The following is a 15,844-nucleotide window of genomic DNA, read 5'->3' as shown; positions in this document are numbered from 1 at the left end:
AATAATAATACAGTAGACGCTCGTCAATTCAAACTCCAAAGGACCTCAGGATTTTGTTTGAATTATCAGGAAGTGTTTGGCCAAAATAACAGCACACATTATGATTAGGCACCCATTTGAATCACATTACAGTAGAATCTCGATAAACGGAAATCGGTTAAACAGAACTACCGCTTAAACGGAACAAACGCCTCGCGATTGGTTGGTTTTGTATTAAGCCAATGTAAAAAAAATCTCGTTAACCGGAACTCAAATTTTGCGACCACCGCGTTAACGGAACCGAAAAACTCGAAACCGCAACTAGTTGGACAAGCGCAGTGCCATCGCGGTACGCATCAATGCTCCCCTCCTTCTCCTCCCCGCGTCACCACTCCGGTTTCCGTCTCCGGCGGTTTCCGGTTTGCTCGTACACTGCCCTCCGCATCGCTCGCTCGCATTCACGGCGGTTGTGTTCAGTTAGGCCTAAGCCCTAGAGCTTTTGTTCGGTCCGATGGCAGCGCAAAAACGACCGCACAATGCACTTGCGTTAGAAAGAAAGGTGGAGATCATCAACGACTTTGAGAGTGGTGGCTTCACGAAAACGGCGCTAGCGACGAAGTACGCCGTCCTCAAAAGCAGCCTAATAAGAATTCTTCAGGAATTCTTCAGGAATCCTTTTTCACTAGCCAATAAGTGGTAATTCCCACTCTTTTGACATTTTTTTTTAAATTTCAGTACTAGTACTACTGGAACAAAAATTCACTGCTTATTTTTCTCTAATAAAGTTTGTTCTCATAGTGTACCGTTCTCCTTATTACCTAGATTTCACAAATTGAGATCCGCTGAGACTGCCAACTGCGCGCGCGCGCGCCAGCCGCGTAGGGTTCACGCGGAAGCGGATTGCGCGATGCTGAACCTATTCTCTCTTGAAACGAAGCACCTGATAAACGGAACATATTTTCCCGGTCCCTTGAGATTCCGTTTATCGAGATTCTACTGTATTAAGCATTTCTGTACTTTATTGACACAAAATAAACAGAGCAAAAAGGTGACAAAGGTCCACAACAAATTTATTGAACACTTGACAGGGCCTTTAAGAAACAGAAAGCTGTGGCAGTGTTGAGAGTTCGGTGACCCACAGTACACTCACATTCCAAAAAGTACTGCCCACCGATCACCAATTTGAACACAGATCAAAAAAGGTCCATGAATTCACTGCCATCTATGGCTGACCGGGCCTCTTAATGGGGGAGGCTACCTTTGAATACCAACTTTTTTGTTCCTTGAAATAACCGAATGAAATATTCAGGGTAGACTAATTGCACAGACATTTGAATAACTGCAAAATTTCATGGAGTTGTGCACACTGGTACTCAAGTTACAGAAGTATATCAGAATGATTCACATAGGTTTCTTGTTCCATGCCTGGAGAACTTGTAGTATGTGTTTTGAAGTGTTTTGCAGTGTTTTGAACTTAGCGCGCATCGTGACCGACCGTGCGACAATCCAGAAGGTGCACAAAACTGTTCAAAACACGCCACCAGAATCCGCAACGAGCGATGATGACGGCAATCTCAAAAATGGTGACATTTGAAGCGATTCAAGCGAGTGCACAAAGAATGCCAGCTCAGTAGGCAGCCAGAGCAGACGACACACCGGGGAGGGACCACCACGTCAGCGCGCGCACAAGCAAAAATCACGAAATAGTCGATTTTTGGAATATTATATATTCCGGTAGTATGTCTTATAACCTACCCTTTCTGTAAATATTAATGTCCAACTGGTCGTAGAAATACTGTAAATTAATTATATAACAAGCGGTGGCAGCCACAGAGCAGCGAGCAAGCGCCGAAAACTCCCAAACTTCGTGCGCGCGCCATTCCTTTCCCGCCGAACTGAGCGCCACCATCTTGGTCTTGTTTTGTTTGCGAATTCTTGTGATTTCTTTTGCCACCCTCGGCAGCGGTGATGGCGGCGTGGTTGAGGCGTGGCTTGCTTTTGATTGGAAGTTTCTCGGGGGCTTTAGAGTTTCCCACGCTTGAATTCAAGGATTGGGCAAAGTGTGCGCTTTGTGAGAACGCGGGGGATCGGGCGACTGCTGTTGGCTGCTGTGCCCGCTGACGCATTGATCTCCGCCGGCTGCCTCCCCCGCATCGTCTGCTCCGGCTCTTTGCTCTCGTTGTTGGCTGTCTTTGTACTTTGAGCATTCTGTTGGTCTTTCGCCATTTTTGCGATCGCCTTATTTATATCTCTCGTCGTGCCCTCTGAACAGTTTTGAGCAGCGTGTTAAATGTTGTGTGGTCGCTCACGATGCCTGGAGATGCGACACGTATTCAGTGCATGGAAGCAAAGGCCGTTCTCACGGCCAGGTGCGCCACCAATGACTGCATCAACACGAGCAGCATCCTAGCATCTGTTATAGCGGATATAAGAACACAAATTTTCAGCTAGTGGTAGTAAAGCAGCAAAATATTTTCCGGTGTTGACACACAAATAGTATGAATTAACCGAATGAGGAAGTTTTAATTAAATGGCTTTTAAATACATTGAAAGAATAGCGGGCCAATGAAAAATTTGAATTTTGTTTGAATTATCAGAGTTTGAATTATCGCGAGTCTGCTGTAATAATAATTGTTTCACAGGAAAGGAAAGGCGCAGTATCTGTCACACTTCTTCCTTGGACACCTGAACTGCACTGTAGAGATAGGAGGAAGGTGGGAGTGAAAGCGGAAAGGAGTAATTTCGACCACCTGGGGATCTTGAACCTGCACTGACATTGCACAACACACGGACGCCTTTTCATTTCGCCGCCACTAACAAAACGAACAGGCGTCCATTTTCTGTGCGATGTCAGTGCACGTTAAAGATCCCCAGGTGGTCGAAATTACTTCGCAGCACTCCCACTACGGCTCTCCTTTTTCTCTCTCTCCGCTTTCACTCCCACCTTGCTCCCTATCTCTAAGGCACTGATTGCAAATTTGGTGGAAGAAGGGGGTCAGCAATTTTGTGCCCATGCTGATGCTTGGCAGTGTCGCCACCCAGCATTAACATAGACGACTGGCAGTAACCGACGTTCGATGGCTGCTGTATTACCATCGGCACGTTGCGGGCGACGCGCAAGCTTAGACAAAGTCCAAATGTAAAAGGGAGCCTGCTGTTGCGAGTTTGCTGAACTGCCGCATTTTAAGGTTGTTTTACTGCATATTCTTCGCAGTCCGTGTGGGAAAAAACGGGAGGTCATCTGCTACTTTATCGCACTGTGAAGGGGCTCTCAGTTAGCTTGCTGTGCACATGCGCCAAAAAATTCATGAGGCAGTATTTTCGCATTGACAGAAGTGATCCCACCGGAGCAAAAGGAAGGCACTATGTCATAGGCTGTCACAACAATGCACAAAACAATAAAGGAAGATTCCTCGGTCAGCCGCACTGCAAGGCTTGTTTTTCAACCAAAAGGACTTGTCTCACCGTCTTTGTGGGAACGAAAGGTCCAAGTAATGCTTTAGCATACCTAAATATGAATGTAGAGGTTAGCGTAACCGCCCTCGCAGAACTGGGCATGCACTGACAGCAAGTGCACACACAGTTCTACAGGGGCAGTCACGTTAAGCACTAAAACTAATGTAAGCATGCAGTGGACTTGGTGGATTGCCTTTCTAATAGTGAAGAATTTCTGTAAGGGAAGGTATCCATCTGGCGTGTATTTTGAGCTGAAAAAAAATTTCTGGCTATATTTGCGGCTTGCGGATTTTCACGATCCCCGCGACCTACATTATAAGTGGTTTACTGAACAAGCACATCGAACCTTGTGTTTGGCACATGATGGTTGCAGTTACCAGTGTACCACAGAATATAGCATGGCACTACACAACATGGCAGCCCTCCTTCCAGTGAACAGATGCTTGCTTTCGGTCAGAGTGCACTTTTGTTACCTCACTGTGGAGCGCATACTGCATTAGCACTGGTTATGTTAGCGATACACTCTTGATTCTGGCACTTGTGTTGCTGTCGTTGACAGTGCACCATTGCACCTTATGGCGAATTTGAGTGGGAGAGCAGGCGCACTCGAGAGCACTTCGAAAGTGTTCTCAGACAAGCAGGGCGCCCTCCAGTGGGAGAGCAGGAGTAGAATCACTGGCTTCCAATAGTAGAGGAGGAGGGCTTTTCCTCCGCTGAGAGCACCCTAGTGCACTCCCGGCTGCTCCCTCGTCTAAAGCGAGTGTAGAGGAAGTCACATGGCATAAAGCGTCATATCCGCGCCATCTTTTTTTTCTCTCTCTCTCTCTTGAGTTGGCGATGCTCAAAATGGCGGCTTCAAAGTGTCGGCCATGGAGGAAAGAAAGAACTTAGGAGAGGCCCTGACGTCATTTTTTTGAAGCCGGCGCGGCCGCACCGCGACTGGACGCTGCAACGTCTCTCCTCCTCCTTTACCCCCCGCATTCTCTTTCTCCGCGACACTCACATACCTAGGGCCCTTAGCAATGCTGTTGCTAGTGGCCCGAGTTTTCATAGCAACAGCGTTGCCATTGCTAATTGCCCGACTTGGCTAACCCTAAATTTTGACGTCACTTCCGCCACACTTTCTCCAGTGCATTGGGAATGGCAAGAGCCTCTCCTAAGTTGTTTCCTTCCTCCATGGTGTCTGCGCTTGGCGAGCGGAAAGCATTGCTCAGGTGCTGTATGCATGTTTGAGAGGCACTGCTGTCATCGAAAGGGCCAAAGGAGGCCGATCGCCGCACTGTGAGAACAAAGGCATACAAAACAAGTGGTTCTGCTCGGAGCGTTGGCCTCTCTGTGGGTTGCAACTGCCGCCACTGTGGGCAGGCGGAGAATGCTGGCAGCTTCAAAGCGTCGGCGCTCGGCGAGCGGAAAGCATTGCTCAGGTCCTGTATGCATGTTTGAGAGCTGCTGCTGGCATCAAAAGGGCCAAAGAAGGCCGATCGCCGCGCTGTGACAACAAAGGCATACAAAACAAGCGGTTCTACATGGAGCGTTGGCCTCTCCTCGGGTTGCAACTGCCGCCGCTGCGGGCAGGCTGAGAATGCTGGAGAGGGAAGTGTAGTCACATGGTCGTGGCGCTCTGCTCTCGACACGCAGAGAGCGTTCTCGTAGGAGGACAGTTACACCCTCGCTCGGTGTGCTCCTGTACTGCTCCGTACTGCTTGGCGCCTCTGCTCTCGTCCCAACCAAATGCGCCATTAGCTGCTCAAGGGAACTTAATTTTAAAGAGCACACAAATGCATGTTCTTTTGCACCTTTATCTTTTGCAAAAAAAAAATCATACTGAATGTCATTGCTTGATATCAAGGATGCTTGAATTCTCTGTGTTGTTTTGTTTTTCTTGCACTTGTTACTTGTTTGTGGTTATTTGTTCTGTTCACTTTTTCATGCAGTAGTTGTGAATTTGTATTACAATATCATAATTTTTACATAGTCTGTCTAGTTGTTTAGGTACAGTTTTTAGCATTTTAGAAGCTGAAAGTGATCAGGGTCACATTTCACACTAGTGTCCGTTAGTGGCATGGAATAGTTTTTGGATTTCTACGAGCTGCAAAAAGGTAATTTATTTTAGTGGCTTGTGAGTGGGACTTACTTGACAACGTTGATCACTTCTCCGGCTGCAGGAGTGCCTGGCAGTATTAGACCCAGGCGCTAGGGAATCGCTGCAAGACGTCTATAACAAGGTGTTGCGCAAGGTGGCCTCTCATCCAGAGCCTAAGGAAGAAGATCTCGACGATGGCATCCTCTCCTGATCGTTTCTGCCTTTCCCTTCTCCCCCACCCCCCTTCAACTTCGACAATGCGCAGAATAAAAAAAAATGTGTGTAAAGTTTATCCTTTTCCCATTTGTCTTTGTGGTTTTTCTACATGTTTTATCTTTTTTCACGTGGTTCTGGTACGCGGTATTGCTGCATACAGGGAAGGTGAAGAGTTTTCGCATTTTGATAGGACAATTTTAGCTCAATGTGGCCTTTTGGTGAGGTTTTAAATACATATGATTAATGCTGCCTGATCTACACAGTGGGCTAAGCCTGTGATGGGATTGCTGCATCATCGTTTTAATTCACTACAAAACATAAGGCATCCTGCCCAAGAGTCGAAATGACAGCGAATGATGACAAGCAGTTATACTTCAGTTCTTTCTTCACACCTCACATGACCTATACATAGCTTCTATGTCACAAGCATTGTTCAGCTAGGGCAGTGTTTCTCAAATTAGGTCCACAAAGCAATATTCGGGGTCGCGAAACCCACGCCCACAAAAAATAATAAGTTTGCTCTGGCCTGGCTAGGCATAGTTTTGCAGGTTTAAAAGCATAGAGGTTCAAAACCAACTCTAGTTTCTCAAATTGAAAGAAATGCGAAAGTAGTGTGGAGACAGAGTTTGCACAAGAAGAGAATAAGGGAAAAAGAAAGCGCCTATGGCATTTGTAATACTGGCATTGGTGAAACTCTAGCTGTGACTGCATTGCTGCAATTTCAATGCAAAGCATTTCAGGATGAGTGAGCAGCACGGTGCTAGGAGGAGTCTAATCCATTCTAGCAGCATGCTTACCGATGCTGATGCATCGCCTCTTCCCCACGTTCTCTGTAGGCCGTGGCGTGCAGGCTTATCAAATGCAGAGGGCGGTTTAGCCTTGCCTCAATACTGATTCCGTGACTTGTTCCCCAGAACTGCAGCAGCGGCAATCCGCATCAGATCCGCACCTAGTCTCGAGGGATCTCCCACCACTTTCATTGATCCTCAAAGGGTCCCCCGTGCATGTATGGCTGAGAACCACTAAGCTAGTGGCTGAAGTCTAACCTCAAATGGCGTGGGAAAATAAAAATCATATATTTGGCAGTTGCGTCTAAATGCTAAATGGTGCTTCACATATTCTATTGTCTTACATATCACTACAACAAAAAGCACATTCAGCTAATGTAAAAGGACTACAACAAAGACATGAAAATAGGACGCACAAATGACGGGACAGGTGCTTTTGTTGTTACAACAAAATTTGGCGTCAACACAAGGACTGCTGTACGGAAGTTCTGCTGGTGGCAATAACAGTTGGGCATTTCGTGCATATTTTTTTGTTGCTGAATTGTTTGGATTCGAAGTTGACTATTTTGTTGCTCAGATTCAAATTCGGGAGCTGGTGTTTTGAAAATTGAAAAAAATTTTGATTTCCAGTAATATACAGGAAATGTCTATACATGCTAACTTAAACTTTTCCTCTGATCCTTTCAAGCAAAGAGAGATGGAGTGTGTGTGTGCGTGGTGAAATCGGTCTGTAGGGTAACGAGGAAAGCAGTGAAATATGCGAATTGCTTTAGAGGAAAGACGCACAGTATCTGTCGCACATTCTCCATGGACTCCTGAACCGTGCCATAATTAAGGGCCAATCACACGAGGGACCTTCAGTCCACTGTGCAGGTACAGTGAACTAGAATATTCTAGTTCACTGTAGTGCAGGGGTAACTCGCGGCGAGAAGAACAGTTTGGTAGGGAGACGTGCGCCCGGCCGTGCAGCGGAGACTCGGCGGATCTGCTGTGCGTAGGGCGCATTTGTTGTTCTTTTGATTCGCGGCATTCTATGGTCACAAATGAATTGCTAGATTGTAGTCCCTGGGTTGCTTCTGTTGCACACATTTTCGCTAACCGGATAAAATATTTTTTACGTCACCGAATAAGCTTTACGAAGCGACGCTAAGTTTGGATCGCTGCCGTCCAGCGAGCAGTGAGCTGGCAATCATGCACGGGTATTGCCAGATTTACCGCCAAGCATTTTTCCCGAAAGAGGACACACTACCTTCACCTGCAGTAAAATCTTTTCTTAACCCGCAAATATATATATTTTTTTTTTTTCTCAGTTCAGTTCAGGCGTTCAGTCGTGTCCGACTCTTCGTGACCCTATGGACCATGTCACGCCACGCTTTCCGGTCTATTTTTTTTTCTACTTTGTGTTTAATTATCTTTCCCCTAAACAGATTACATTACTAATTTCTGTGATTATCCAAGTAAACATTGCTTGCATACGCACCAATACAATGCAGAGAGTAATCAACGGGAATGGAGTGTTTTAATTGCGCATTTACTATGTCTTGCGCTTAGTTTTGAAAATTTAGCTTGGCAACTTTTTTTTTTTTGCTTACTTGCTTGTTTTCATTATTTTTTTCCTCCCTCTCAGTTCGTTCCTTTTTCTTTTTTTTTTTTCTCACACCCTTTCCTTCTACGCTTATGCCGCTACTTTCCTTCTCCTCTTGGGCGGTTTCCTTTGTCCGTCCCCCAGCCTGACGAAAGGGCGGAGAAAGAATGTGAGAATAACGAACTGTTAGGAAAAGAAGTTAAAATAAGCTGAAAAGAAACTTAATTTTATGAAGCCAATTTATGCAACATAGGAAACACTGGAGCTGCCGAAAGCCTTGACAACCTACATCGGACGATTGGCCGATGTCTGACCCACTTTGATCATTTCCCCAAGTATTCGCTAAAACTTTCAGCTACGTAGATGAGCGCCTTGTCTTCCTGGAATGTAATGCAAACCAAACGGAAATATCTAAAAAAAAAAAACTGACGTCGAAGTAGCAGCTTTCCGCTTCGCCCTCCTCCGTAGATGTAATTCATAAAGCCCCTGTCTGCCATTCCATACGCTTTATTCATTTAGTTGTGTTAATGACATTTCGTTGTCTACTGAGCTGTTGAACCTCGGTAGATGAGCTTTATCATGGCGTACTGCTCAATCGAGACGATAGTAAAAAATATAAGTTAACAAAAAATAAAGGTTATTTATTTTTTATTTTTACTTATTCATGAACGCTCTGAACAGATCTTGCATTCATTGCATGCCATCCTGCTCCAAACAAGTTAAAACTTAATTTTGTGGGAGAAGACTTGAAAGTACCGTTAAAGAGGCAATAAGGATGGCAGGACGTTATTTAAACGAAAGAGAAAATTAGGCATGCTACAGTTCTAACATGCGACAGAGAGGAAGATGCATGTGTATTAGAAACTGTAGATCGCTTTGTGCCGTGCTGTAAGGGAGTTTCCATTCTCATAGCTGTGTCGCTGTATCAGCGACCGCGTACCATCTGCCATCCTTTCCTTTATCGTCGAGAGAAGTGGCAACCACCTCACCAGAAAGCAGCTAAAGCTCTTCAAAAGCCATCTGCGTAATATAAGGTAATGTTTTCAGGCCCCGGTAATCGCATTCTCAAATTTTCAGCGTTCCATCCTTCTCGGCCACTCGATTCCCCGCAGCTTTCTTTATTTTTTTCTCGGCCACCCCAGCTTAGGGCGTTCTAGCGGGCCTTCGCGAAGCTGTACCACACTTGGGAGGAGGGGCGCTCTCTACAAATGTTTTTTTTTTTCTTAAATTTTACTATGTTTTAATAAGCTCATTGCCCATGCGGCTTACACGCCACGTATTATGGCCCGCTTTACGTGCCCCCACTGTACGACTTTAACTCGTGGCAGCATATCTCATCTACTCTGGGATTACCCTGCTTTTTCTCCTGGACGCTTCGAGATCAAACCCTACCACCTGAACTACCGTTCCCTTCTAGAAACTGATGCTAACACACAGATTATATTTGCCAAGTATGGCTCGCTTAGGGGCCTGCATGGTTAGAGCAATGTGATTTGAGTGACGACCTAAACAATGAAGATTCTGTCTACTCCCCTTTATCGCCATCCATGGCCATGAGCCTTCCCATTCAATAAAGGACATTCATTCAATCAATCCCTGCTGAATTGGATCTTGAACATGGCCAGGAGATCCGCGCGAGCACTACAGTGTGATGTCGTCGGCATAAAAAAAAAGTGCTAAAGATCGGAAATAGACGATAACAGAACCGCGAGAAGAGCAACGGCGATATTAAAAAGGGTGGGTGAATGGATAGATGGAAAAACTTTATTTCGTCAGAGAGCATGGGTGGGTGAAAGAACGGCACCCTGCGGGGTACCGCGGGTGAGAAGGTGAGGTGTAGAAGTAAAGTACAATGCTCGGAAACGGGCCTCGCGAGAGTCACAGTAGGTGGCGGAAAGGCAGGTAAGAATATGGTCATGGGAGGAGCAATCAAATGCCTTGTGGACATCGCGACTGTGACCAGGGCATGAAGCTGAGAGCTATAACGGGTGAAGAAAGTATTCTGAAGTATGAGGAAAAGGTTCTTTGCAGGCACGTGGGGATGAAAACTAATGAGGGTATGAGGAAGCGAGATCGAAGCCTCCAAATGCCGACTAAGCCTAGTGAGCGCCATTCTTTCCATCGTCTTGCCGACACGGGTCAGAGAAACGCTACTAATAATTATATTGGTTTACAGGAAAGGACAAGCGCAGTATCTATCTGTCTCTGTATCTGTGTGACAGATACTGCACCTGTCCCTTCCTGTGAACCAATTATTATTATTATTAGTGCGTTTGGACAGTACACCATCGCTCATGTACACCACCTCCGCGTTCAAGGGTGGCATTGCAGATGGCAGGAGCGCTAGACGAAAGCTAATCTCGCGAAATATGACAGATATCGCGCACAGGATTTTGTTCTATGAGCCTAGAAAGACTTTCGCCTTAACATTGTTTCCGTGATTAACGACGGTAGTGAAGACCGTGAGACAGAAATCACGGGAAAAATTCTAGAGGGCACTTTGGACCACTAGAGTGCGATGAGGCGAAAGAAGATTGACGATGTTGCTCTCTGGACCTCTGAGTTATTTCAAGACGTACAAGCCGCTACGGAATCAGTCTACCCGGAAGATCATCTGACTTCCTACGACTCGCACCTGCTTGCCCTCTGGCGTCGCAAGCAGCAGCTCTCGATCTTCCAAACGCGCAGGCATAAGCTCGACTGTTATGCGTGTAAACAGCTATGAGATTGAACGCTACGCCCTCACCCTGGATCGCCAAAATTGGGATGCGTTATGTAACGAACTACATAGCAACATTGCAAGGGCAGATGCGTGACACTTCCTGCGTCACCTCATAGACCCCTCTAGCACTCGTGCAGACAACGCCCAACAACTGGAGCGCCTCCTACATCAGTTTCCAGGCTTTCCAGATGAGTTACTCGCCCAGCTGATGAACAAATACATCAATCCGCTGCCCCCTACTCTGCTCCCAGACTATGCGGGTTCCGACAACCCTTCTCTCAGCGCCCCGATCACAGTGGCAGAGCTCACTACACTAGTTAAGTTACGTCCGGACTCGGCAGCCGGCCCAGACCGCATCAATAACAATTAGATTCTCCGTAACCTCGACGACCGCTGTATTCATGCACTCACAGCCTACATGCAGCAATTCTGGGAGTCCGGCGTTCTCCTAAAGGAATTGAGACATGCAAAAGTCATTATTATCCCCAAGCCAAGTAAGCCCACAAGCCTCGACAACCTCCGTCCGATCTCACTCACGTCCTGCCTGGGTAAGGCCATGGAGCACGTTAATTGGCGCGGCTCTTGACATACATAGAGGATCACGATCTCTTCCCGCCAAGCATGATCGGCTTTCGGCCCCATCTATCCACGTGTGATGTTATATGCTCCAACTCAAGCATGAACTTCTGGACCACAAGACTCGAGACACTCAGGTCATCCTGGGCCTCGACGTCGCTAAAGATTTTGACAACGTTCAACACACAGCTGCTATTCTGTCCAGCCTCCAGAATCTGCCGGTGGGTGAAACTCTGTACAACTATATCCATGCTTTCCTTACGGATCGCACTCCTCCCAGCTGAAAAAGTTCATTGGTTCCAGTTGGAATTCCAGCTGGTTTTAACTGGAGTCAAATGGAATTTGTGGGTTCCAATTGGCCACAGCTTGCCCAATTGGTTTTGCTAGCTGGCAAAATGTTCTCCCATTGGAATTCTTAATGGTAACAGAATATGGCAAGGACGTAGTTGTCATGCTTATCACTAGTTAGAAACTTAATTGGTTCCAATTATAGGTCCAATGGGTTCCAGTAGGAAACTAGGCCGATTCCAATTGGGCATCCAACTGTTTTAATTTACCAGTCCCCCTTCAATATTCCACTGGTTCCAAATGAAAATGAGGTGGTTTCTTATTAAAAACAAGGAAATAAGTTTAAAATGTCACACTTTCTTTCCTTTGTTCATCCAGCATGGATTTAAGCAGTTAATGAAAATTTAATTTATGTGCATGACCATGTTGCAGTGTACATAAAGGGAATGCTATTTTTGGCATAGTTTAATCTGTTTGACTCATAAAAGAATGGCATTGCCAAGAAAGTCAAAATTACTGATGTTATATATAATTATAGACATCTGCTTCTTTAAATAATCCTTTGAATACATGAAATATTTTAAACAAATTTTAAGTTCTAGTTTAAAGGGAAAGAAAATATTTTCAAGATTTCCATAGAACACAATTCTTGCAACTATTGTGAACTGATATTTCTTAATTATGTACAGAATTGAAACCCTGCTAATAATCGAGTGAAAAACCTAAGACACTTTATGGCAAAAGTACTGGTGAAAGATAAGCAAACTCAATGCTTTGGATGAGACCAGAACATGTGCACATATACAGGTGCATATCTACCGGCATATATACGATATATCCCACGGGCATGTATATTCTATATGTACGACATTCTTTCAGCTGCTGTCTGCTAGCGTAGCAGACGACGCGAGTTCCGATGATCGCCTACATCAATCGAAGCAAAGTGCAGCGAAAACAATTATTTGCAAAAACTTAAAAATAATTTTAACAGCAGTAATTTTAAATATGTCACTTATCACTTGCTATATAATTTGACTAATGCATGTTTTCCTTGTGTTTTCCGCACAGTGAGCGACATCGCTGTCGTGCCTACGGCTTTAGCCTTCAGAAGCCAAAAATAGCCGTTCCGAAGTCTAGACTAGACGACTAGCGAGGGACAACATGGCGGTGACAATGGCAAGCATGACGGCATGTTCGTGCAAACGCGTGTTTGCAAATGTTCTGTGCGGCTAGAATCCTGCGCTAATTATCTGTTACCATAATTTAAACGTAGCCGTCATTATGAATGATTTTTCGGCATTTCATCTGACGCACTAAGTGGTATCACAACTTCTGGCAAGACTCAAAAATGTGAAGCGACTTCTACAAGGCCTACGACATGCTACTCTTCGGTAAGTAAAAAGTTTCTTCTTTTGTGGTAATCCCACCCTGTGTAAGTGTTGTAAGGTTGCATTGGAGTTCAGCTAAATTTTGAGCGTATTTAAGGCACTGACAAAGACCAACATTGACTGAAACGGGCCCGATGGCTACGATGACCGCTGCTGATCTCATTCGAGCGAACTGTCCAAGTGAGGTGATAACTTTTGTTCTCCGTGATTGATTTCCGTAGATTTATTGTATTAGCTTGTCGAACTACGTTTGGATTTACCTGCGACCAGCAAAAAACCAACTTCATTATCCGATTGTTGCCGCCTCAGAACCGTCACTGCATATCCCGGTGACTTCACTGTGATGACGTGAAGCGCTGGTAGTTAGCTTTAAAACTAGAAAACTAGGCCAAAAATGTGTGAACAGCCAAAGACCGGTGGCTGAATGATTCAGTCTATACCTATTGCGACTAGGTTTATCCATGATGCGATTGTGTGAGATGCTGCCCCCCCCCCCCCCCCCCCCCCCCCCCCCCCCGTTGCCGAAGTCGGGCGCAGTTTTTTTTTTTTTCTTTTTGAACTTCCGTTAAGCTTGTCTTTACAAAAGGTAGCTATAGTTCGAGAGACTACTTAGCAATGTAGTCGCTGGAGAAAAAAAATATCTGTTTGCTAATAGGAAGGTTACTTTCGCCAGCAGTTTAGCTGGAAGTAGATTGTGCAGTATGATACCTGATCATTAATGCAAAACATTTTTTCATCACTTGGTTTGGCATGAGGCTGCATGGCAGAATCATTTTTGTGAATACTACTGTGTTAGCACACTGTAGCACATTTGAAAAGAATCCAAAAATTCTTGCGCATTTTTTTCATGTGTTGCAGTTAATTGCAGTTAGGGCAACTTGGGTTGATGAGAGCTTTGCTGTTTTTGTTTTGTCGTCATATTAAACTGCGCGCACTCTAACTTTGTGAAAGCCCTTAATCAGATATTTTTTTTTGCTAACTGGGTGATATGGCAGATTTGGGGACAAATCATGGTAACAGCCGTTCAAGGTATAAGAATGTGCTTTTAAATTTGCTTAGCGCTGCCAGCTTTGGTCCGATTTGTGTAAGCTATGTCTTGGACTCCATCATGGCTCCTGTGACAACACTCGTAAAACCCTTGAAGGAAGAGGCCATTATCAACTTGCTTGTGGTGACTGCATGCTCTCATGCTGTCCTTCCAATAATCCGCATCATAATTTTGAAGGCATGCACTGTGCAGCAGTGGCATTTGGTTAGTTCATTCCATGCCCTTCAGTCTATGTGGGACTTTTCTCAGAGCCAACAAATGTAATCCTTGTGACCGTGCTGCAGTATCATCAAGATGCCTACTTTATTGCATGGTTACTGACTGCACTACCTTTTCACTGCCAAAACTACCATGAGTAGGCTGGCTTTCAGGACTCATTCATTTTGGGGGCAGGGGGGGGTGGGGGGGGGGGGGGGGGGGGGTGGGCTTTTTACTATAACTACTGCAGGTGGGTGTGTCTCAAGTAGCATCCCAGCTAAGACAAAAGTGTGTGTCACAAAGCAGCCAAAGCCAAGCCTCGCTCGCACATTTTACGTGCAACCTTTACGAGGCATTGATCTAAGACCATGCACTCACACTGCTCCTAGGAATGGCTTTTTCGTTTTTGAATGGATGAAACATAGTGGGTGTATGTGGTCTTTGGTGCAATGTTCATATGCTCACTCAGCATGTACCTCACTCACCTTTCACTTGTTCCATCTGGAAGCACCATTCAAGGAAAATATTTAGAGACCACATGCTTGTACAACACTTCACTTGTCCCTGGGAGGATTCTCGCCACATGTGTTTTTGCATTTTACTCGTTCCAGAGCAAAAACTTGCACTCGATGACTTGTACTTTCTAACTAAACTAAGCTTTGCTAAATGCACTTTTTTTTTCTCTACACGGCTACAGGAAGCGGCTGCAGGACATGGGCATGCCACTGCAAATGGCTCGGGAGGCTGCCATGAAAGACGTGACGGGCCTCATCAACGAAAAGATTGCATATTTCAGAAGGCAAGCGAAGAGGTAATTGAATAATTTTATACCATTTTGTGTGTGACATTCAAAAAGCATCTAAGCTTGTCAGCTCTGTGATTACTTATGCTTGCCTTTATTACTTTAGGGAACAAGCTGCCAATGGAGCACTGCAGGGAGCAACCACACAAGCAGCTACGGCAGATGGCGATTGCTGAAGAATGCACAAAGGCACTTTCAAGAAATTTTTTGAATTTGGATCTTTCACCATTCAGCTGCGCTGTTTTATGGGTAGCTAGTTTAAAAGGATCTTATTTGTTTCAAGTAGAGAAGCACTTTGCATTGCAAGTACATTAAAGTAATAAATGTGAAAGCGTGTTATTGAATAGAGCTTTGTTGTCTTCATTTCAAGTAATTCATGCAGATCTTCTTCTGGCCCACTCCAAACACAGAAATTAGTCCTGCAAGCATCAACATGCACCAAATGATGAGAGTATGGGTCTAGTATTAGTTCCCTGGTTAATATTCATTGGAGTAGGAACTTCCCAGCTATAATGGGGCAGCATTGATTCCATTATGTTATAATGGGTACTAGTTGGAATCGCCCAGTTAAAACCTATTGGAGTTGTCCAGTTAGAACCAGCTGGAATCGACCAATTGGAACCAGCTGGAATCGTCCAATTAGAACCAGCTGGAATCGCCCAATTGGAACCAGCTGGAATTTACCAATGGGTGTCCGAAAACCTAACTGGTACCA

At 45.2% G+C, this 15,844-nt stretch overlaps 1 protein-coding gene and 1 long non-coding RNA gene across 2 annotated transcripts in view; both read left to right on the top strand.

The window, feature by feature from the left end:
* The window catches only part of l(3)80Fj (lethal (3) 80Fj), a 141,726-nt gene extending 135,909 nt beyond the window's left edge, over nucleotides 1-5,817 (top strand). The window contains exon 53 of the mRNA XM_084597788.1: nucleotides 5,601-5,817. Coding sequence (XP_084453914.1) covers nucleotides 5,601-5,729 — 129 coding nt within the window. The 3' untranslated portion in view covers nucleotides 5,730-5,817. The remainder of the gene's footprint in view (nucleotides 1-5,600) is intronic.
* Nucleotides 5,818-12,832: 7,015 nt separating this feature from the next.
* On the top strand, nucleotides 12,833-15,477 carry LOC146195351 (uncharacterized). The gene is made up of 3 exons (XR_014705553.1): nucleotides 12,833-13,084; nucleotides 15,025-15,138; nucleotides 15,236-15,477. It is a non-coding gene; the product is annotated as an uncharacterized LOC146195351 (long non-coding RNA).
* The last annotated feature ends 367 nt before the right edge of the window (nucleotides 15,478-15,844 follow it).

Source organism: Amblyomma maculatum, chromosome 3 (genome assembly GCF_055883805.1).
Source record: "Amblyomma maculatum isolate TAMU_Amacu chromosome 3, ASM5588380v1, whole genome shotgun sequence".
NCBI classification, from domain to species: domain Eukaryota; kingdom Metazoa; phylum Arthropoda; class Arachnida; order Ixodida; family Ixodidae; genus Amblyomma; species Amblyomma maculatum.
Note: the sequence above shows the minus strand (reverse complement) of the source record. Positions and strands in the feature narration are given on the sequence as shown.